The 24,649-nt window shown below is 48.3% G+C and overlaps 2 protein-coding genes across 8 annotated transcripts in view; one reads left to right on the forward strand and one right to left on the reverse strand.

Annotated features, from left to right (window-relative positions):
* The window catches only part of LOC147423917 (uncharacterized), a 144,275-nt gene that overhangs the window by 19,634 nt on the left and 99,992 nt on the right, over positions 1 to 24,649 (reverse strand). The gene's annotated exons all lie outside the window — the stretch shown is intronic.
* Positions 9,749 to 14,051, forward strand: LOC147423918 (uncharacterized). Its single transcript, XM_086501750.1, has one exon. The coding sequence runs from the start codon at positions 10,243 to 10,245 to the stop codon at positions 10,969 to 10,971; it is 729 nt and encodes a 242-aa protein (XP_086357876.1). The 5' UTR covers positions 9,749 to 10,242; the 3' UTR covers positions 10,972 to 14,051.

Consider the following 24,649-nt stretch of genomic DNA (forward strand, 5'->3'; position numbering starts at 1 on the left):
CCCAACTATGAGATCTTGGATACTAGGGATGAGGCTTGGTTGTGCCATGACATAATCCATTGTGCTGGCTCCGTGTCTGTGTGGAAAGCATGTGAAGCCTCCTGCAGCAGCAGGAAATCTCTATAGGCCATTCAAGATGGCCAATCCATGTGCGGTCCCCATGTCTATCAAGTGCCGTCCATACTCAGTCTGTTCCCCATCCTTTGATAGTTTGGTTAGGCCCGTCTCTGCAACATCCAGCTCTCTCAGCATCTCCTCTGAAGTATCATAAAATACTGTCTGATGATGGGCAGTCCTAGCATTGAAGTCCCCTAGAATGATAATGTCACCATCTCTGGAGAATTCCCGTATGTCATCATCCAAAATAGAGAAGGGGGACTATCCTCTGGGTGGTGCATATACTGACGTACTCGAGGGGAAGTAGCAAATAGAAATGTAGATATATCTGCCAACCTCTGCTCTTAGTCTCACCCACATGTATCTGGCTTGCTCGTCCTTGCGAGCTATATGTATCGATGGCTGTAAACCTTCCATGAATAACACTGCCACTCCACCTCAGCCCTGCCCTCTGTGCTCTGATCGTGTCTCCTGTCTACAAGCTGTCTCCCATATGTATCCACTAATGTGGGCCATAGATTGCCCAGGGGCCTCATGCGTCTCAGAGTAGAAGATGATGTCCCTCCCGTTAAAACTATCTTCAAAGGCACCCACATCAAGGCGCATAGATCCATTACAGTTCCAGGCGGCAACTTTTAGTGTGGTTCCATAGGTCTCGCACCGTCATGTGGCGCGTGGCTCTAGTATTACCACTCTTCCATCTCGGTAGAAGGAAATCTTGCCCTTTTCTCTTGCCGCTCTAATCTCCGGCATTACCTCCTGCATATGAGCAATCTGCGAGAGGGTAAGATCATCCCTGAGAAAGATGCCCGTCTTCTTAAGAGTTGGCCTTTTCTTCAAAAAGTCCTTCGCTTCCATTGAGGGAAAACGAAGAATGAGTCCCCTTTCCTTCGAGGTTTCCCCATTGCTTCCATTTTTCTTGTTGCCTACTCTCCAAGCTCTTGCGTGCATTGGTTCATGAACCCCCATCAGTTCTTTTACTTCTTCGTCCACATTATCTTTGTCTTTAAGGCCGCAAATTCTCACATGTAAAGTGCGCACCCGTCTTCTTTGCTCCTCCTCTAGTGTCCGATTAATGATAGTGGGTGTGGGCGTGCACGTGATTTCTTTGCCTTTCCCTTTCTTGGCAACCTTGATCCATTTTTCGGCTTCATCTACCTTCTGTTGAGTCTTTGTGATAACATCCCCAGGAAGTCGTCATTTCTTTGTGCTGCTCTTCTCCCTCTTTGATGGCCCATACCTGCTCTTTGATCGTGTTTAGTTCTTCTATTACTGAGGGTTGCAATTCTCCTTCTTCAAGTGTGTTTCATGATTGTGTGTCAGCGAGATCCTTCATGAGTGACATAATTTCTTCATCTTGAGCAGTCACACGGTCTTCCAGTGCATTTATTTTACTTTCTTGGATCAACACGCATCCTTCAAGCATTTTTATCGTGCCAAGCAGGTTGCGATTCATCTTGGTAATGGTTTCCATCATCTCTTCTTTGCACTTTTGAATGGCATCCTCTAAGGGGTCAGCTTTGTCACTTTGCTTCCTCATGTTTACTTGTCGCCGGAGGGACCCACACTATGCACACCTTTTTTTTTTCCTTTCTCTCTCTACGCGGGCAGAAACTCTCTCTACCCTTTCTCTCTCTACGCTCACAACTCTCTCTCACTACGCAACGGGGGGACGGGAGGGACAAGGGAGCGCGAGGCAGCAAGGGGAGGGCAATGGGAGCGGGGTGCAGAGCAGGGCAAGGCAGCAGGAGCGGAGTGCAGGGCAGAGAGAGCAGGGGTCGGGGTGCAGAGCGCGAGCGAGCAGGGGGGTAGCGAGCAGGGGTCGAGAGAGAGAGAGAGAGACAGAAAGAAAGAAAGAAAGAAAGAAAGATATATTAACGTCATGTCGAGGCCAAAGCTGACCTATAGGACAGATCAGAATACATCTTTGGTTACATTGTCTTCCATCGTAGCAGAGAGAGAGAGAGAGAGAGAGAGAGAGAGAGAGAGAGAGAGAGAGAGAGAGAGAGAGAGAGAGAGAGAGAGAGAGAGAGAGAGAGAGAGAGAGAGAGAGAGAGAGAGAGAGAGAGAGAGAGATGAAATGTTATATTAACGTCTTCAAAAGGCCAAAATGACCTATGAGACCAATCTGTTACAAAATGGTGAATCTAATACCATGTCTGGGTACAAAAGAACTAGAACAAAGATACTACTACTAGAATCCATCCTCATCTGCACTCTGGATGTCGAGAGAGTATGGCTCGAATCCTCTACTGTATTTCCATCGATGATGTGTAGGCCCTCTCCTCAATCGTGGCCGTCTGGATCTCCGTAGCTCCAGTGCTCGGTCCATGAGAGTGCCGGTTGTGGTCTAATGAGTGTGGGGCGAGCTTTGTAGTGATGGCTGCTCCTTTGGCTGTCCCATATCTAGTGAAAAGATCTGTGATCTGTCTCTGGGACTGTCTCTCTCTATCTCTTCCCAATAAAGTGTCTCTATATCTGTGTAACTCAAGTAGATATAGCCCAAGACATCTCTGATCCTCATGACTCATGACCCTAGAGAAAGGACCGAAACCTGTAGCCTGCTACAGTGTCACTTTCACTTTCACATGATAGTAGTTTACAGTTGGGCTTTGGTCAGTTGGTCTTTGGTCTGGTCGGTTCACACTTGGGCAGAGACACGTGGCAGGGTGGTCTAGTGGACATCATGGCCAGGTCACCACCGCCACCCAGTGGGGATAGACTTAGATGATGTTCTTTATGAGCCGTTGGTGGCTCTTGATGATTGCACATATGAGTAGTCGTTTTGGGGCCACTTGCATTAGCTTGTACGTAGTCGTCTAGAGTGGGTCTTTACACAGAGCACGTCTGCACCACCCCGGCACATCTGAGCCTCGACACCCCCATTGTACCTGAGAGTCCTGGGCTGGAGCTGAGTGTGCTGCCACGCCAGAGTCTGTATCAGTCTTTGAGATAGTCGAGTCATATGTTCTGGTCTGCTGTTGTGTCTTTGCGAGCTCTGTTGACGTCTATTGTTTCCTTTCTGTTCAGTCTGTTTGAGGGAGATTCAGTTTGTTTGAGTGAGATTGTCACGCACATTGCACTGAGGACCACCCACTGTAGAGAGCACGACACGTTATCCGCGCTACAGGTGCTCTCATTTTGGCGATCATGGTGGGACCTCAAAGGAAGTCTCACTCTTGTGGGGATAAAATCGTGAAGCTAATCGGTTGTTACATGGCTCTGCACACTTGCTTACACTGTGTAGATAGTCTGCAAGTCTGGTCCTCTCTCGCCCTGGTCCTAAGTCCTAGTCCTCGTCCCTGGTCCTTGGTCTTTGGTCCTGGTCTAGTCCTCGCCCTGGTCCAGCCCTCCTCGTCCTGCCAGCTAGGTGGTCTAGTCACTGGTCCTGGACCAAGTGGTCTAGTCACTATCCTCACTTGTTCTGTGTTAGACTTGTGCTCTTCATTGTTCACTGCATGACACATACAAGGCGGTCAGTTGAGCATCAAAGCACACTACTGAGCCCTCTGAAGCACTATAACAGAAGACGCCCGGTGGTATCTAGTAGAAGTCCATTAACCTCATCAACCTTACCTCCACGTACGCCATCCCCCATTCCTTCATCTCCCATTCCTTCATTCCCCATTCCTTCATCCGGTTCCACATCTTCTAGATCACCTTCTCCAGTAAAGCTCTCTCCTATTCTGCTACAACAAGGGGCCATGGAGGCGTTGGCTAGCGTGTTGGCCAAGGTAAACATCAAGTTCCCAACCTTCAAAGGACTCTCCTCGGAAGATGCGGACGATCATGCACGGAGGTTCGTATCTCTCTGTAGAGGACGTGGTCTTAACAAGGAAGATGCTTATCTGGTACTTTTTCCATTCACCTTGGACGGCTTAGCAGACAAATGGTACAACCAGTTTGCAGAGAATCATTTTGCAACTTGGGCAAACTTAAGACAACAGTTCTGTGCAGCTTTCAGGCCGGGTGACTACCAAGAGAAAGTGTTGGATGAGTTGGCCAACATGGTGCTCCAGCCAGAGGAGACTTTTGCGGAGCTTATGACCAAAACCAAGTCTCTGGTTGCCAAGCTTCCCCAGCAACCCGGTGAATTCATGGTTAAGAAGTGGGTGGAGAAGGCGCTTCCAAAAACCTCTCAGCAAAAACTCCGGGAGAGCCTCCGACTTGACGCCACTCTGGAGGAATTCATCGCAGCTGCTACTAGAATAGAGGGGGCTAGGAAGCTGTTCAACAACTCTCCTCACATAGATACTCCCTCTGTGTTCTCCGAAGGAAGTCTTGCTGATCCTTTGACTTCCTTGCGCAGGGAACTCGAAGCCCTCAAACTACAACGCGCCCTCCAAGAAGAGAAATCAATCTCTATGAGACAAGAGAAACCATCGCACCTGGAGGCTTTCGATGAAATCGAGAGAGAACTAGAAGAGCTTCGGTCTCAGCAGGAGACCAAAGCTATGGTATGGTGCAGCTCTTGTCGCTCTCCTGGACATCCTCCACAGGATTGTCCCCTTTGGGCTTATTGCCACTTCTGCGAAAAATCTGGGCACGAAGATAAGGATTGTTACTATATCAAAGGATTGCGGCAAATACAACAAAATCTAGGTCCTTCTCTCCAACAAGGGCTAGCACCCGCATCTAACATGGTCTCACCCTACGGCCATCAAAACCCGTTGCCTCCTCTGCTGACAACACCCCCTATGCAGCAAGGTATGCACAACAACTTTGCACCCCACAGCTTTTATCATGCCAGTACTCCCTCAGTTCCCCAAAGTTTCTACACCTCAGCCTCCAGCACCATGCAAGAACAAGAGCAGCGACCACCTCGTCCCCCATTTCGTCCCTTTAATCGGCCAATCCTATGCTACAGATGCGGTGAATATGGGCATTACCAAAGTAAGTGTCCTTTACCTGAAGGGTCTCCTCCTTGCAGACATTGTCCGGAGTCTAAGGACCACTACAGTAAAGATTGTCCCAAACAAAGGGCATCCTCATCTTCAGGCCCAAATCAAAATCAACAAGAGTTTACATTATCAATCTGATCACAGTGAACACCACCCCTCAGCCAGCACCTGCTACACATGCAGTTCAGCCACAACAAGCACCAGAGCCTACTGGGGTGCTCACTCGAGCATAAAGAGCAACCCTGGGTTTAAGTTTGCCAACGGGACCATCCGGTCCAACACTTCAGCAACCTGTTCAAAATGTCGCACCCGTAAGTGGTGCAAAGAATAGCCCAATCTCTATGCTTTCGGACATTGATGGAGCCGTCCTAGCAGCAGTAGCTGACTTGCAACAGGTCAAAGTTTTCGAGGAGGCCCAGGTTGTAGAAGCTAGGCCCAAAGTCTTTGTACCCTGGTACAGGGCCTAGTGGCGGGCACCTACCTGTGCAGCCCCTGGAGTCCTACATGATTTCATATCCAGCTGCTCCCCTCACCGACTATAAAAGTCCACGTCTTACTGTATCTATTCTTGGGCACTCATTCTTAGGCGTCATAGTGGATGGTGGGTCTGGAATCAATCTAATGCCTGAATTTACCATGTCAGCCTTAGGTCTGCAGCCTACTCGCCCTGCTCCTTTCACTGTTACATTGGCAGACCAGAGGACAGTCTATCCTGTGGGCATAGTAGAGAAGGTGCCTTTGAAGGTACAAGACTTCACATTTAGCTTGGATTTTGTGGTGGTCAGTCTTCCTCAGGTGGAGGGAGGATTTCCTTTGCTGATTGGTAGACCATGGTTGCGGCACGTACTGTTAGCAACTTGGTTATGGGAGCATCCCGCATTACTCAATCAGGTAGTCTCTTTCATACACTCTTTTAAAGATGTTTTTGCTTGGTCCTACAAGGATTTAGAGGGGATTCCACCAGAATTGGGTGTCCACACTATACCTCTGGTTGAAGGGGCTAAGCCTGTAAGAGGCCGAGCTTACAAGCTCAACCCGAAGTATGTTGAGGCGGTCAAGGCAGAGTTAGAAAAAATGCAAGAGGCACGGATCATAGTACCTGTGGAGCACTCTGAGTGGTTATCACCCATGGTGATAGCGCCTAAGAAGCAATCCAACAAAATCCGTGTGTGCGTCGATTACCGTGCTCTGAATAAGGTAACTATCCTAGATGGTTTCCCAACACCTTTCACTGAGCGTGTGCTCGAAGATGTAGCAGGGCATGTATTGTACAGTTTCATGGACGGGTTTAGTGGATACAATCAGTTGGGTATCCATCCAGGTGATCAGCTGAAAACGGCCTTTGTGACTCCCTAGGGTATTTTTATATACACTCGAATGTCTTTTGGGTTGAAAAATGCCCCACCTTCTTTCAATAGGGCGGTATATCTCATCTTTTGTCCTCTGCTTACGGATCATCTTCGCATCTTCATGGACGATTTTTCGACATTCTCAGGTGCTCAATGTTCAACCCCAGTGGAAAACCTAGAGGAACACCTCGATCAGCTCTTTGCTGTCTTCCTCGGGTGCAGAGAGGCACGCCTAAAGCTAAATCCTAACAAATGTCATTTTTTGGTTACTGAAGGTACACTTCTAGGCCATGTGGTGTCTGCTAAAGGTTTAGCGCATGACCCAGAGAAGATTGTGGCAATCTTAAAGTTACCACCTCCCATCAACCCAAAAGGGGTACAGAGCTTTGTAGGCCACACAGGGTATCATCGCAGGTTTATACGAATGTATGCACAGGTGGCTCAACCCCTGACCCGCCTAACCAGTGCTGCTGTTCCCTTTCAATGGTCAAAGGCAGAGGCTGAAGCTTTTGCATACCTTAAAAAACGCCTCACTGAAGCGCCTATCTTAGTAGCTCCCGATTGGTCTCTCACCTTTCATGTGCATATAGATGCCAGCCAGTTCTGTGCTGACTCAACCTAGTAAGGAGTATAACCTGGATCGCCCTATTCACTATGCAAGTCGCCTACTCACCAAGGCAGAGTGCAACTATAGCACCACAGGAAGGGAAGGTTTAGCTATTGTGTATGCTCTGCAAAAATTTCGGCACTACTTATTAGGGGTCCACTTCACAGTTATTACTGATCACCATGAACTGCGATATCTGCTCAACAAGCCGTAGGTTGCAGGTAGAGTATGGCGATGGCTACTCTTATTTCAAGAGTTCGATTTCGAAGTGGTACTCAGGCCCGGCAAACATCATGTCCTTGCCGACCACCTTTCTCGCGTTCACACTGGTGAAGAAGCAACAGGAGGGGTTGCTGACGACTTTCCTGATAGCAGTCTCTTTAAGGTGGATACCACACCGGAATGGTACGGCGATGTTTTGCATCTGCTTTCTACTTGACTCTACCCAGAGAATGCTTCTCCCCTGCAGAAGAGACGCCTGTTGCTGAAGTCTAGGCCTTTCACTCTCATTGGGGGCCAGCTATACAAATCAAGGCAGGATGGTGTTCTGAGGCAGTGTGTCTCCCCTCATGAAGTCGAGTATATTTTAGAGGATGCCCATAGTGGTCCCACTGGTGGCCATTACCCTGGCCATATTACTGCACAAAAGATTCTCCAGTGTGGCTTATGGTGGCCCTATATTTTTCGCAATGCAATTGCCTATGTAAAGGTATGTGATGTATGTCAGCGCTGTGGCCCTAAACCAAGCAAACAGTCAAACCATCCTCTGCAGGTCTCTATGGCATGGCAACCCTTTGAGAGATGGGGCATAGATTTTGTAGGCCCAATTACTCCCTCTGCCCAACCCGGCAATCGGAAGTATCTCTTGGTGGCTACTGACTACGCAACAAAGTGGGCAGAGGTACTTGCAACAACGGACTGCACTGGCACTACGGTAGCCAAGTTTTTATACGAAAATATTTTGTGCAGGTTTGGATGTCCCTTGGAAATCACCAGTGACAGGGGTAGTCACTTTGTGAATGAAACAATTTCTACCTTGCTGGCCAACTACAAGATTTTTCACAGAAAATCTTGTTCCTATTACCCTAGAGCAAACGGGCAGGCAGAGAGCACTAATAAGGTTCTAATAGCACTCCTGCGGAAAGCATGTCATCTTCATCCCTCGACTTGGGCTCAAGCTATCCACGGTACACTTTGGGCTTATCGAACTTCTTTCAAAGCCACAACCAATCACACCCCATTTCAATTGGCTTTCGGTTTGGAAGCGATAGCACCTTTCGAATTCAACTCAGGATCCCCGCGAGTGGGGAGTCTTCGTGCCAATGGAACTTTGGGGTCGGCATCTGTCTCTCGTCTTTTCCTTTTGGAGGAAAGCCGAGGTTTGGCTTCACTGGCTCTAGAAGCAGAGCAGCTTCGTCGTAAAGCTTGGCATGATCGCCATCTCAGGAAGCCGCAAATAACGCAAGGAGCACTGGTGCTACTTTATCAGCCCAAGTTTCTGAAAAAAGCAAAGAAGTTGGTCCCAGCATGGCGAGGACCATATAAGGTGATGGAGATTCTACCCCACGGCGCTGTACAATTAGCCACTCTCGAAGGAGTTACGTTGCCTTTAGTCAATGGATCTCGGATAAAATGCTATCATGCTTAAGCTGCCGCTCAAGGGTCTAACCAAGCTACATCCAAGTGTGGAGTTTCGCCGATTCCTGAACATTTCAATAACCAAATCACCCTCCCCTTAGACAACTCTCCTTCTACAGACTCTGTTAAGCTCAAGGGGGTTGATTCTAAATTGGATCAACTCTCTCCTTCACTCTTTGTCTTCAATCTCTATCTTTCTTGGGCATAACCTAATCCCCTCAATCTCTACTCAATTCCTTTTCTTAGCTTTTGCCTCTCAAGTGAAACTCAATTCTTTGGTATGCATAAATGCCTCTGTATCTTTGAGTGGGGTAGTTATTTATGAAAAGATTCGCGTTTTATCTGCCACTTCTGAGTACCTCCAATTTATCATGCTTTCTATTATCTCGTCGTAGCTAAATCTTTAAGGTCTCTGGGTTAGTTTTTTAAGCATTAAAAACTCCCTCCTTATTTTTCTATTCTCTACGTTGTCTCTCCTCTCAACCCCATCCCCTAAGTCTAATGCTCGCCCTAGCGCTTTCCCGCTCTCCTCGCCTGTGCCCCTTACTCTTGCCCTCGCCCTAGTCTTGGCCTTCCTCATCCTTTCCCATTCCCTCGTCCTAACCCTTCCCTTCCCCCTTTCCCCCTGCCCCCTCACCCTCTTGCCCTCGCCCTAGCCCTAACCCTCCCACCCCCTCGCCCTCGCCCTAACCCCTTTCCCCCTCGCCCTCGCCCTCTCCCATCCCCTCGCTGTAGCCCCCTCACCCTCTCGCCCTCTCCCATCCCCTCGCCCTTTCCTCTCGCACTCGCCCTAACCCACACCCTCACCCTCTCGCCCTCGCCCCTAGCCTAATCCCCCCACCCCCTCACCCTCTCGCCCTCGCCCTAAACCTCCCCCTATCCCCTCGCCCTAAAACTCCCCCTCACCCTCTCGCTCTCGCCCTAACCCTCCCGCCCCCCTCTCGCCCACGCCCTTTCCCTCCCCTCTCGCCCTCGCCCTAAACCTGCCCCTATCCCCTCGCCCTAAACCTCCCCCTCACCCTCTCGCCCTCGCCCTCGCCCTAAATCTCCTTTTCCCTCGCCCCTCCTCACCCTCTCGGCTCGCCCTAACCTTCCCCTTGCCCTCGCCTCTAGCCTCTAGTCCCTAGTCCCTAGACCTAACCTGTCCCCTCGTCTAGTCTTCCCAGCGCCCTAGCCCTACCCTCTAGACTCTTTCGAGAATCCAAAATGAAAAAGCAAGCGCCATAAGGACGTTTCTCACTTCTCAGCAAGGGCAATAATTACCTGCGAAAAGAAAAACCGAAAAGCAGAGAGCCTTTATTATAACCTTGGTACTTCATTCAATCCATCCAGTACCGAATTGGGTCTCGCCCTTGCTCCTGCTACAGTGGGACTCATCAATCATATAGATCCTCAGGTACAGTTTAACAAGATGGTTAAAACTCGGAATAGAGACAAGCATCTCCAATTGGAGGAAGAGTCCTCTGCCTCTGGGGATAGCTCTGACAGTAAATCAGATTACACTCCTAGTTCAGAGTAGCTTTCAGAGGAATCTTCAGAGGAAGATTCGCCCCAGTCCGTCACTGCTGACAGGGTCACCACTCTCCAGGTGCCTCGCCCGTCTGGTGCCCTCTCCAAGGTACCTTTAATAATGATATATCATTTACAGGCTCCGAATCCAGCACTCAAGGATGTGTTCTCTCAGCAGCAACTAATACACTTGGGTCTTCAAAATTTGGCTCAGACCGATTTGTCTGCCAATATCTCTACTGCCAAGCTATGTTCCCTCTTGCTAACTTTTCCAAAGCTGAATGATACTGCACTGACAGCTGAGGATATCGGACAGGCTATGGGAATATTGACTGTGCTGGCACCTCTGCCCGCAACCAAAACCTTCTCAAATCTCTCACCAGAAGAAACTGCAAATGCTTGTCAGGAACTTTTGCTGGACTCACATCCAGACTATCACAGGAGTCAGCAACTGTATTCAGTATTACGGTATTATTTTTTACTACGAGCACCGAAAAGAACAGGGGTTCCATCTTCTCCAGGTTCTCCAGCAATATGCGATGCTCTTTTTTGTCTCTACCACTGTCTGCCGTACCCATTTCACAATTTGCTGTTTAAAGCGCTACAGGACAGGGCAAAGCGTTTTCGGAGTCAGCGTAAAGGCAAAGCGAAAAGGTTCAATTGCTATGCAGCGCCCCTTATGTATTGGGTAGTACAGATTATGCAGCAAAAGACAGATGCAAAAGCAGTTCTCACCCTTCAAGATGATCCAAAAGAGCAAGACCGTTCCAAAATGACCAAAGGGAAAGGCATCTTGCGCAAGAGGGCAAAGGTACCAAAAGATTCATCTGAGCAGCTGGCAATTTTCTGACGTCCATACTACAACACCAGCAGTGCGTATGTCTACTTCTGTGGCCACCTCAACTTTCACACCACCTCTTGTGAGTAGTGTTGCAGTCACTAAAACACAACCTCCGACTGTGTCGCCAGCACCACGTACTACTCTTAGTGCTGGGGCACCGAAGGATACTGCAGGGGCATCTAGCTCTGGGACGCCTACATCTGACAAGCATGACATATATGATACTTTTGAGCCTCAGGCCGACAAACTTTTAGAGGCATACAGAAGAGCCATTTTGACAATTATCAATGCAGCCCTCTCATTGCAAGGTACCAACGGTCTGCATCGCGCTTGCTATGACGGTATGACAAGGGAAGTGCAAACTCATCTTCAACAAGCGATGGATAGGGACAATTTCATTGCTATAGCTCAAGATCGCATAAGAATCTTAACTCAACAGGTAGTGGACCTCAAAACATATCGTCCACACTCAGCAAAAACAGTTAAAAGAGGCAAATGATATGACCGCAGGAGTTCAGGACCTCTCTCCGGTGGTACATACACTATGTCCTTCTTGTGCAAAATACCAAGCTGTAGCCATTTCACATGCAGTTCCAGCTACAGCTACAACTACAACTACAACCCCGGTTTCTCTGCAAGTTCCTGCTATGGCAACACACATACCGACACAGACGGACGTTTGCAAAGACATTCAGGGGATTCTCAAATAGCAGAGAACGCAAATCCTACCAATATGGAGTCTAAGCCAACAGGATCGGTCTCATCACAATTTCAGGGTCCCTCTACTCCCCCTCCCAGTCCCCATCCTTTCCTTAGCACTTCTACGGCTTCCCGGGATTCCAACAACCTGTTCCGCCCTTGCAGCCTGCCCAGTCTTTTCCTGGGTTTCCACCAGCTCCACCTACTCACCCTCAACCGTCTCACATGACGCAGCCTATTGCTCATGGGGTGGCTACTCCATACCCGATGTACCCTCATGGCCACTACCCCTCACCATACACTTTGCCTCCATCTCCTTACCCACCTTACTATCAGCCTCCTCCTCCTCCATCATTCGACCACCAACAGTAGATCGCCGATATGTCAGTTCTTCAGTTCCGCTCTCCGGGACGGGCAGTGGTCTTGTGGCGGGCAACCTGTAGCCTGCTACAATGTCACTTTCACTTTCACACGATAGTAGTTTACAGTTGGGCTTTGGTCTGGTCGGTTCACACTTGGGCAGAGACACGTGGCAGGGTGGTCTAGTGGACATCGTGGCCAGGTCACCACCGCCACCCAGTGGGGATAGACTTAGATGATGTTCTTTATGAGCCGTTGGTGGCTCTTGATGATTGTACATATGAGTAGTCGTTTTGGGGCCAGTGGCATTAGCTTGTACGTAGTCGTCTAGAGTGGGTCTTTACACAGAGCACGTCTGCACCACCCCGGCACATCTGAGCGTCGACACCCCCATTGTACCTGAGAGTCCTGGGTTGGAGCTGAGTGTGCTGCCACGCCAGAGTCTGTATCAGTCTTTGAGATAGTCGAGTCATATGTTCTGGTCTGCTGTTGTGTCTTTGCGAGCTCTGTTGACGTCTATTGTTTCCTTTTTGTTCAGTCTGTTTGAGGGAGATTCAGTTTGTTTGAGTGAGATTGTCACGCACATTGCACTGAGGACCACCCACTGTAGAGAGCACGACACGTTATCCGCGCTACAAAACCCTCTCTAATAAGCAGTGGAAATGGCCCCGTATCTCATAGTACATTGTGCAATGACATATGTAATGTAGCTCTATCTCTGGCTCTAGCTAGCATAAGCAGCATCTCCTATTGTCTGTTGATATCTCTCTGAATCTATCAGTCTCAATCTCCAGCTGATGTGAGGATGTGCGTATCTGACCAATGGCACACCGCAAACCATGAGACATGTGTGTCCATGTAGCTGGGTCGAATCACAAACCCATCTCCTGTGTGTGTGTGTGTGTGTGAGAGAGAGAGAGAGAGAGAGAGAGAGAGAGAGAGAGAGAGAGAGAGAGAGAGAGAGAGAGAGAGAGAGATGAAATGAAATGAAATGTTATATTAACGTCTTCAAAAGGCCATAGTGACCTATGTGACCAGAAAGTTACAAGGTGGTGGATCTGATACAAAGTCAGAGTAACAAAATAACAACAAGACAAAACACAGATATATACTATGGGATCCTAGACTGGGCGATGTGAACTAAGCAAAAATGGGCGGCTTGCTGAGATAGCTGAATCACAGGAGATCTAGCATCGGTCGTTGGCGGATCTCATCAATCTCCTCCATGGTTAGTAGTCTGACCGGGCGTCGTGTATGCCTGGCCAGAGTGCTCTGAATCTTCTGACGTAGCCTCCGTCGATGCTGTGTAGTCCTCCGCAGTCGTGGGCGCCTGGATTTCCCCAGTTTAGTCGCTCGGTCGATCAGTCTGCCTCTGGTGTGAGACGAGGGGGAGCTCTGCTGTGGGAGTGGCTCTTGCGGATTTCCCGTGTTTGCTCTGAAGAAGTTTGTGATCCGTCTTTGAGACTGGCTAGCCTCGCCACTCATTAGGCTATCTTTGTGTCTGCGCAGCTCGAGCAAGAACAAACCCAGGCATCTCTGATCCTCGTATCCCATGACTCTTGAGAGTGGTCCAAAACCCTCTCTGAACAAGCAATGGAAGCGGCCTCGTATCTCGTAGTAGGCGGGGCAGCGGCATGTATAATGCAACTCTGTCTCAGGCTCCATGTCGCAAGAGAGAGAGAGAGAGAGAGAGAGAGAGAGAGAGAGAGAGAGAGAGAGAGAGAGAGAGAGAGAGAGAGAGCACGGCGGAGTTCCGTGCCCAGGCGTACTGGCCCCAAAGACTGGTGCCCCTTCCGGTATGCTTTATTATTATGAGTCGCAACAATACAACTCCCGAGGTTCCTTTGCTCTCAGATTTTGCATCCAGATGCTTTGCAGAGTGAGGCCCGGGGTCCTTTTAAACTTACAAGGGATGCCCAAAAGGAGAGCCCCAAAAGCACTTCTCTCAAAAGCATTAAACCCCAAAAGCATATGATCACCAAAAGCTAGCGTGGAAACTGCCTTTTCCGTGTCATCGTTAGGTCTCAAAATGTTCAAGTTTGAAGTTTTCGATTATTTTCAGTTCTCTTTCTAGTTGTTTAGAGTTTGCTTCAATGGTTCTCTTGTGGCAGCAAGTGGCGCTGGCTGATTACAGTGGTATCAGATCTCAGTTGTTTTGCTTCTCCAACAAGCAAACTAGTCCTACTTTTGCTAAAGATTTGCACAAGGAAGCAGAACTGCGGATAAAAAAGAAGAAAATATGTGGTTGAAGAAGAAGACCTGGCGAGGTTGCCAACTGAAGCTGCTGTGAAGAACCCCCCCGTTCTCCATCGTAATAGGTGTACTGACAATCTGCCGATTTACACACTATCACCTTTTCAAGCCGTAAAGTGTCTGTCGCTTTAGGGAATCCGTCCTAGACTTGTACTTTTGACCTACCTAAATTTTGGCGCTGTTATGTTGGCGAAATTGGGTCGCAAACCTGCAATTTCAGCCCTTGACAGGTTTGAACAGCTTGGTGAGAGTTTCTCCAAGTGTTCGGATCGTTTGTTTTCAATTGAATAAAAAAATACCAAAAGAGGTGCCAGTCTTTGGGGCCTACAGTCTTGGTGTGCGCGGTGAAATTCTACTTGCTGGATGCATCTATGTTCTCTCTTATTCTCAATCCTCTGTGTGCAAATTAAAAGGTAATTGAAGTAGTACTGCCATCTACAATGTAAATGCCAGTTATAGCTAGAAAAGAATCTAAGGCTATTCTAGCCATGCGCCGGGTGTTCTAGTCACCGAGGAGGGAGAGAGGGAGGTGAGCCAGACACTTTGGTTCCTTGAAAGTGTGCTATTGAATGAGAGTTTTTCATGGACTAAGGAAATCTGAAGACAACTATGAGCAAGGATGGGGATGCAGCTGAGAGGGGGGTGCCAAGGATAGCACAGCTCAATAGAGCCTTTCATGAATCTTCCCATACACGCTTGATGGAGGTCACTCTCTCTCTCTCTCTCTCTCTCTCTCTCTCTGCGGCTATCAAGCATGAAGAAGCAGAATGACAAAGCAAACCCTTTAGAGGATGCCATTCAAAAGTGCAAAGAAGAAATGGCCGAGACCATTAACAAGATCAACCGCAACCTCTTGGGCACAATAAAGAGGTTTGAAGAACGCGTGCTGGTCCAAGAAGGCAAGATAACCACAATGGAACATCGTGTGACGGCCCAAGATGAAGAGATTGCGCTACTCAAGAAAGAGCTTGCTGAGGTGCAATCCCGAAACACACTTGAAGAGGGAGAATTGCAACTAAGTAATAGAAGAACTCAACACGATTAAAGAACAAGTACGGGTCATCAAAGAGGGGGAAGAGCAACACAAAGAAATGACGACTTCTTGGGTGGACGTTATTACAAAGACTCAACAGAAAGCGGATGAGACCGAGAAATGGATCGAGGTTGCCAAGAAAGGAAAAGGAAAGGAAACAACGTCCACACCCACAATTATTAACCTCACACTAGAAGAGGAGCAAAGAAGACGTGTGCGCGTTTTACATGTGAGAATTTGTGGCCTTAAAGACAAAGATAATATAGACGAAGAGGTAAAAGAACTCATGACTATGATGGGGGTTAATGAGCCGATGCACACAAAAGCTTGGAGAGTGGGCAATAAGAAAAATGTAAGTAATGGGGAAACCTCGAAAGAGAGGGCACTCATCCTTCATTGTCCTCCATGGAAGCGAAGGACTTTTTGAAGAAGAGACCAGCTATTAGGAAGATGGGCATCTTTCTGGGAGATGACCTTACCCTCTCACAGATCGCTCATATGCAAGAGGTAATGCCGGAGATTAGAGCGGCAAGGGAAAAAGGTAAGATTGCCTTTTACCGAGATGGAAGAGTGGTGATATTGGAGCGACGCCCCACACGACTGTGCGAGACCTATGGGATTACACTCAAAGTTGCTACCTGGAATTGTAATGGATCTATGCGCCTTGATGTGGGTGATTTTGAGAATATAGTTTTACTGTTAGAGACATCATTTTCTACTCTGAGACACATCAGGCCCCTCGGCAGTCTATGCCTCACGTCAATGGATACAATGGGAGACAACCTGTAAACAGGAGACACGATTAGAACACACAGGGCGGGGCTCAGGGGGAGTGGCAATGTTAGTCAGAGAGGAGTTGCAGCAATTGATACATATAACCCGCAAGGATGAGCGAGCTAGGTACGTGTGGGTGAGATTGAGAGCAGAGACAGGCAGATATCTCTACATTGCTATTTCCTATTTTTCCCCAAGTACGTCAGTATATGCACCACCCAGAGGACAGTCCCCCTTTTCTATTTTGGATGATGACATTTGGGAGTTCTCTAGAGATGGTGACATTATCATCCTAGGGGACTTCAATGCTAGGATTGCCCACCACTAGACAATATTTTATGATACTTCAAAGGAGATGCTGAGGGAGCTGGAAGTTGCAGAGATGGGCATGTTTAGACTATCACACGATGTGGAGCATACTGAGTATGGACGACACTTGATAGACATGGGGACTGCACATGGACTGGCCATCTTGAATGGCCTACAGAGATTTCCCCCTGTAGGAGGTTTTACATGCTTTCCACACAGACATGGAGCCAGCACAGTGGATTACGTCATGGCACAGCCGAGCTTCATCTCTAGTATCCAGGATCTCACAGTTGGACCCAGCCTTGTTGGGGTGGCGGTAGATCATGCCTTTATGTCGATGACCGTCTCTTTCCGGTTTACTGCAGCACACAGGCCACGGGTAGTAGCCCCTACTCGCTACACCTTCATGCGGGAGACGGACTCTGTATACATAGATGGGATCTACAGACGCCTGTGCACTGAGGAGCCAAGGCGACCTCTGGAGGAGCTTACTACTATATTGACACAGACATTGCATGATGTAGCAGCAGAGGCATACCCACACACCAAGCCTGAGCAGAGACGATGTTCTGGGAGCATGCCCTAGAACAATTGGTATGATGAGGAATGCCGCAAGACAAGAGCCAGACTTTAGTCGGAGATGCTTTTAGGGGACATCACTCACAGACACACGGATTGACTTCCAACGCCTAGTGCGGAGGCAGAACATGGCATTTTTGGCTTGACTAGAGCAGGACATATACCAGCTATTCTTGAGTCAGGACTCACGTGAGGCATGGCGACCCTTTCATGAGCACTACCCACCCCCTGCCATTACCTCTAGAGAGGCTTGGGGCTAGCACACATCATCTTTGTACACAGTTCTTGGATAGCCGCCCCTTCCCGACCCCATGCCCACACACACGTCCTTTTTTCACTGTTGAGATGGTGAAGAAGGCCATTGATAGGATGAGGACTGGGAGAGCATATGATCATGATGGCTTAGTGGCTGAGCATTTTATACATGCTAGGTATCTGCTCGTAGAGCTTCTAGCAGTTATGTTCAACCGTGCCACGTGTGAGGGCTTGCCTGATACTTGGAGCTTATCTACTATTGTACCTATCTTCAAGTTAGGAGACCCTATGGAGCTTGGGAATTATCGCACTATCATGATTGGACACACATTGGCATGGTTGTACTCATCCATTCTTGAGCAACAACTGAGTAGATGGGCAGAGAGGGAGGGTATACGCGTAGCCGGGCAGGCAGGGTTCAAGAGAGGTTTTTCTACTCTTGACCACATCTTGATGCTCAGAGCCATTTGTGTTGATCTCCGACTCTTCGGAGGGGATGCAAGGCCACTTGAATGCTTTGCATAGGTTTGCCCATGAAAGTGGTTTGTGTGTCAACCTTGGTAAAACCAAGGTTATGGTGTTTAATACCACCCACAGTGGATCAGGAGGTCAGCACACACATTCACATACGGCCAGGAGATAGTGGAGTATACAAATGCTTACACCTACCTTGGTGTGGTCTTTAGTGGACCAACATTTTCATTGAGGAGAGTAGCAGAGACTAGATTGACCAGAGCCTATGTAGCAAAGGGTAGATTGGAGAGATGTGTTCACAGGTTCAGTTTCAGGAGCCTCGGACGAAGCTCTGGCTCTTTGACACTTTGATGGCTTCCGCATTGGTCTATGGAGCTGAGATATGGGGACCTTCATTGGACCATCATGGGAGGTCGCGTCGCATTGATGGATAGGGGGACATGGAGAAGCCTCTGATCTCTATGATCTCGCGGCTTATTAGAGACAAGGCTTCAGTACCACGTGACATTATCTGAGCAGAGCTAGCTGTCCCCGCACTAGTGGTCAAGGCACTCACCAAATCAGTCTCCTTTATACACCGCCTGTGGGACCTTCCCAGAGACAGATATGCCCGCCTAGCATTTGAGTCCTCCTGACAGTTAGCCATGCAGGGAGATACAGCATGCTGTGCTGGTATGGGGAGATGACATCATGGTTTCAGGTACATGGGTTCAACATGGAATGATTGCCCCCCTTCCAGTACTCAATGGATGCATCCTCTCTGACTATTACACAGTCCGAGATCACCAGGCTCATCCGCCAGGATCTGACTCAGCTAGACACCAAGAGGAAATGGATACAGCCGGCACATGAACTGGGCATGAAGATGGCTTTCTATAGAGAGCATCTTCTCCAGCTTACGGAGGACGGCTTTGTGACGAGGCCCATATACATGGACACCCACTTGTCTCACGGGATACGATGTGCTATTGGCCAGATACGCACATCTTCACACCAGCTTCGGGTTGAGATTGGGAGATACAGCATAGTACCAACAGAGGCCAGGACATGCCCATTGTGTCACATGGAGCCTGAGACAAGAGTTGCACTACACATGCCATTGCCCAATCTACTATGAGAGGGTTTTGGACCACTCTCTAGAGTCATGGGGTACGAGGACCAGAGATGCTTGGGATTGTTTTTTCTCGAGCTGTGCACACACAGAGAGAGCCTGATGAGAAGAGAGGCTAGCCAATCTCAAAGACGGATCACAGACTTCTTTAGAGCAGACACTGAACATCCGGAGGAGCTGCTACCACAACAGAGCCTACTTTCTCCTCGCACCAGAGGCACCCTGATCAACCAAGCTAGGGAGATCCAGACGCCCACGATTGCGGAGGACTACACACATACTTGATATCCCTTCACGAGGGAGATGGATCCAATGTACACTGATGAGATATACAGGCAGTTATGCACTCACGAGACAGGACGGCCACTAGATGAGCTCACCCAGATTCTGACCGAGACGCTCCATGATGCAGCATCAGAGGCATATCCCGACAGCCAGCCTACACGTAGACGATCTGAGAGCATGCCTCAGAACAGTTGGTATGATGAGGAGTGTAGAGAGACGAGGATCAGATTACAGAGAGAGGTGCTCATGGGTATTATTACACATAGACAATTTTTGCCGCCTAGTGCGATGGAAGAAGAGGGCTTACCTAGCACGTAGACGATCTGGGAGCATGCCTCAGAACAATTGGTATGATGAGGAGTGTAGAGAGACGAGGATCAGATTACAGAGAGAGGTGCTCATGGGTAGTATTACACATAGACAATCATGGATTATCTTTCGCCGCCTAGTGCGACGAAAGCAGAGGGCTTACCTATCTCAGTTAAAGCGCGATCTGTATTAGCTGTTTATGAGTTAGGACTCTAGTGAGGCATGGAGGCTTTTCCATGAGCACTCTCCACCGCCAACAATCACTTCCACAGAGACATGGGGGGAATATGCTACATCTCTCTATACAGCATCGTGGCAACCACCTTATCCTGACCCTCCAGAGGCATGACCAAAGACATGTACTCTTTATTGTTGAGAGGGTAAGGAAAGCCATTGATAAGATGAAGACAGGAAGAGCACAGGATCATGATCGTCTGGTAGCAGAGCACTTCATCCATGCCAGACATATGCTTGCAGAGCCTCTTGCTATGATGTTTAATCGAGCCATGTATGAGGGTTTTCCTGAGACTTGGAGTATGTCCACGATTGTGCCTATCTTCAAGTCCGGAGATCCTATGCTTCCCGGGAATTACTGCACCATCATGGTTGGTCACACTCCGGCTAGGCTATATGCATCAATTCTTGAGCATGATTTGAGTAGATGGGCAGAGAGAGAGGGCATATATGGGTAGCAGGACAGGCAGGGTTCAAGAGAGGTTTTTCCACTCTTGACCAAATTTTGACACCCAGAACCATTCTTGAGGAGGATAGACACCACGGCAGGAAAAATTTATTATAGCTTTGTGGATTTCCGCAAAGCCTTTGATACAATGCCACGAGACATACTCATACCCAAATTGCAGGACATAGGGGTGCCCACAGAGCTGATTTGGGGATCTTAGCTTTATACAAAACACTGGAAGGGCAGGTACGCAGTAGTCGGGGCATGTCCAACATGGTTCACTCCACCATTGGGGTGAAGCAGGGCTATCCCCTATCTCCGACTCTCTTTGGGATCCAACGACAACGACACATTACAGATTTCTGTTAGTCACAGACAAAGGAGTTCGAGCAGCCCCCACAACATAGCAGCACGAGAGGCACCAAAGGCATACTGCTTGATTGGGCGATAGAGTTGGGGCGGTCTCGTCACCCACGGATGAGGGGGCCCTCTCGACATCGACGCAGATTGCGACAGAGGATCCATACCATACTGGCGCGACATAGGAGCCGTCGTGACAGAGAGCTTACCTTGGAGGACATTGAACTTCTACAGCCTTTTGGATACTGACGTATATGTATATGATGCCTCTATTGTTAGACAACTCCATTGTATTAACTCACCCCCCTTTGTATCAGCTTTTCACCCCACCCCTACCCACTATTTTCTTTTCAGTTCATTGTACTTTTTGTACCCAGACCTGGTATTAGATTCACCACATGTACCCTTTTGGTCTCATAGGTCATTTTGGCCTTTTGAAGACGTTAATATTACATTTCATTTCATTTCATTTCTCTCTCGCTCATAGGTCTCATAGGTCATTTTGGCCTTTTGAAGACGTTTAATATAACATTTCATTTCATTTTCATTTTCTCTGTGAGAGAGAGAGAGAGAGAGAGAGAGAGATGAAATGAAATGAAATGTTATATTAAAGTCTTCAAAAGGCCAAAATGACCTATAAGACCAATCTGTTACAAAATAGTGAATCTGATACCATGTTTGGGTACAAAAGAACTAGAACAAAAATACTACTACTACTAGAATCCATCCTCATCTGCACTATGGATGTCCAGAGAGTATGGCTCAAATCCTTTGCTGTAGTCTCTGTCGATGTTGTGTAGCCCCTCTCCTCAATTGTGGCTCGGTCGATGAGTGCTCGGTCGATGAGTGAGAGAGAAATGAAATGAAATGTTATATTAACGTCTTCAAAAGGCCAAAATGACCTATGAGACCTATGAGCGAGAGAGAAATGAAATGAAATGAAATGTAATATTAACGTCTTCAAAAGGCCAAAATGACCTCTGAGACCAATCTGTTACAAAATGATGAATCTAATACCATGTCTGGGTACAAAAAGAACTAGATACTAATACTAGAATCCATCCTCATCTGCACTCTAGATATCGAGAGAGAATCCTCTGTTGTAGTCTTCGTCGATGCTGTGTAGCCCCTCTCCTCAATCGTGGCCATCTGGATCTCTGTAGCTCCAGTGCTCGATCGATGAGAGTGCCGGTAGTGGTCGAATGAGTGTGGGCCGAGCTCTGCAATGATGACTGCTCCTCTGGCTGTCCCATATCTAGTGAAAAGAAATCTGTAATCTGTCTCTAGGACTGTCTCTCTCTATCTCTACCCAGTAAAGTGTCTATATCTGTGTAACTCAAGTAGATATAGCCCAAGACATCTCTGATCCTCATAACTCATGACCCTAGAGAAAGGACTGAAACCCTCTCTCAATAAGCAGTGGAAACGGCCCCGTATCTCATAGTACACTGTGCAATGACATATGTAATGTAGCTCTGTCTCTGGCTCTAACTGGCATAAGCGGCATATCCTGAGGATGTGCATATCCGACCAATGGCACACCGCAAACCATGAGACATGTGTGTCCATGTAGCTGGGTCGAATCACAAACCCATCTCCTGTGAGGTGGAGAAGACGCTCTCTATAGAAAGCCGTCTTCGTGCCCAACTCCTGTGGTGGCTCTATCCATGTCCTCTTGATATCCAGCTGGATCAGGTCTTGACGAATGAGTCTAGTAATCTCCACTCGTGTAAGAGACATCGAGGGTGCCTGAAGAGAGTACTGGAAAGGGGGTACCCTGTCCATGGTGAATCTTTTGTTTATGTTGGACTCCGCTCGAGTGGGGGTCTTCGGGGTGACGGTGGGACGTGACCACCCGATCTTGGCAAACCATGGCTCGCTGCCCCGCGGGGTGCGTGATGGACTTGGTATGGGGACGACGGATGATGGGACATAGTCTTGACCTTGATTTTCTCCTCATCTCACCGTTTGGCTACTATGGACGCGTGAGAGGGTTTGAGAGTGCCCGGTAACGGGAGTGTCCCCCTCCGCTTCACAACGTGGAGGTGATCGGGGTCCGCCACGCACGGGGACTCCATGACCCAGTTTCGGGGCCGTCGGCTCTTCGTCGGTGGGTCACATCGGCGAGCGTCGGCTTGGCTCTACGCGCGGACAGGTTGTCCGTTTTGGACGTTTAGGTACTCCAAGCGGAGGCCTTGACTTCCTCTTTTAGATCAGACATGCACATTCACGATCAGAGAATACTGGAAAGGGGGCAGCCTGTCCATGCTGAAACCATGCCTCTGAAACCATGAGCTCATCTATGCATACCAACATGATGTATCTCCCTGTAATGCCAGCTGTTTGGATGACTCAAGAGCAAGCCTAGCATATCTGTCCCTGGTGGTGTCCCATAAGCTGTGTACAAATGATACTGATCTGGTAAGTGCCTCAATCTCCATAGGTGGGGCAGCCAGCTATGCTCGTATGATGCAATGTGCCACTTTCAGTGTGAACCTCGGTCCACTAAAGACCATCCCAAGATATGTGTATGCATTAGTGTACTCCATACTGTTCTGACCATATGTGAATGTAGGTGCTGATCTCCTGACCCACTGTGGCGTGGTATTAAGTACCATGACCTTGGTTTTACCAAGGTTAACAGACAATCCACTATCCCCTGCAAAACTATGCAATGCGTCCAAATGTCTTATGGTGAGTCTGATATCAACACGATATCGTCAGCATACAATAAAAGAGGGATCCATGTCCCTGCAAGCTGAGCACCTCTATCTCCTCCTCTGTCAATATAATCAGAGACCTCATCAACATACATACCAAATAAAGTAGAGGACAATGGGCATCCCTGTTTCACTCCGATAGTGGAGTGAACTATGTCAGATATCCCCTTTGGTGTGCGTACATGACCCTTCACTGAACTGTACAATGCCATAATGCCCCATATCAGTTCTGTGGGTACCCCCAATTCCATAAGTTGGCGCATCAATCTGGCCCCTGGTATTGTGTCAAAAGCTTTGTGGAAGTCCACAAGGCTGCAATATATCCGTCTACCATGTGCTCAACCCTCCTCAATGATAGCTCTGAGTGTAAAGACATGATCTAGTCCCTCCTGAAACCAGCCTGTCTAGGTGCCCATATGCCCATAATCTCTGCCCAACTGCTCAGCCTATGCTCAAGGATGGATGCATACAACCGTGCCAATGTGTGTCCTACCATGATAGTACGATAATTTCCCGGCACTGTGGGGTCTCTTGTCTTGAAGATAGGTACAATAGTAGACAATCCCCGAGAGCGAGAGAGAGAGAGAGAGAGAGAGAGAGAGAGAGAGAGAGAGAGAGAGAGAGAGAAATAAAATGAAATGAAATGTTATATTAACCTCTTCAAAAGGCCAAAGTGACCTATGAGACCAGAAAGTTACAATGTGGTGGATCTGATACAAAGTCAGAGTTAGAGTACCAAGATGACAACAATGACAAAAATGGAATGACAAATGTCACAATAAAATACTATGGAATCCTGAACTACTAGGTGTGAACAACAGCTAGCTGGGATAGCTAGATCACAAGAGATCCATCATCGGTTCGCTGGCGGATCTCATCAATCTCCTCCATGGTCAGTAGTCTGACCGGGCGTCGTGCATGTCGAGCCAAAGTGATCCAAATCCTCTGATGCAGCCTCCGTCGATGCTGTGTAGTCCTCCGCAGTCGTGGGCGTCTGGATCTGAGAGAGAGAGAGAGAGAGAGAGAGAGAGAGAGAGAGAGAGAGAGAGAGAGAGAGAGAGAGAGAGAGAGAGAGAGAGAGAGAGAGAGAGAGAGAGAGAGAGAGAGAGAGAGAGAGAGAGAGAGAAAAGAAAGAAAGAAAGCTTTATTAACGTCTTCGAAAGGCCGAACTCGACCTATGAGACAATATCATATACATGTGTTGATGCTCTAGGCATCGGAAAAAAAAAAAAAAAGGGTACAAACTGAAATGAGCCTATACTATGCAAAAGGGTGTGGTAGGGTGGTGCATGTGGTGTACAATGTATAGTGTGGGTCCTCGTGTCGAGGTGTGCTCACGCATCATCAGGCTCAACTAGGGGCTGCAAGGTGATACCACCATGAGATGATAGGGAGGGTATCTAAAAACAAGCAACATATGTAGGGTAGAGAATGTGGTACATCGGTGGTGGCCTGCTCAGGTATCTCTGGAATGCTGGATCCCC

Source organism: Adiantum capillus-veneris, chromosome 26 (genome assembly GCF_014529385.1).
Source record: "Adiantum capillus-veneris isolate H3 chromosome 26, ASM1452938v2, whole genome shotgun sequence".
NCBI classification, from domain to species: domain Eukaryota; kingdom Viridiplantae; phylum Streptophyta; class Polypodiopsida; order Polypodiales; family Pteridaceae; genus Adiantum; species Adiantum capillus-veneris.

Excerpts from the sequence above, each read along its gene's own strand:
- LOC147423918 (XM_086501750.1), top strand. The coding sequence starts at position 10,243 with ATGATATATCATTTACAGGCTCCGAATCCAGCACTCAAGGATGTGTTC.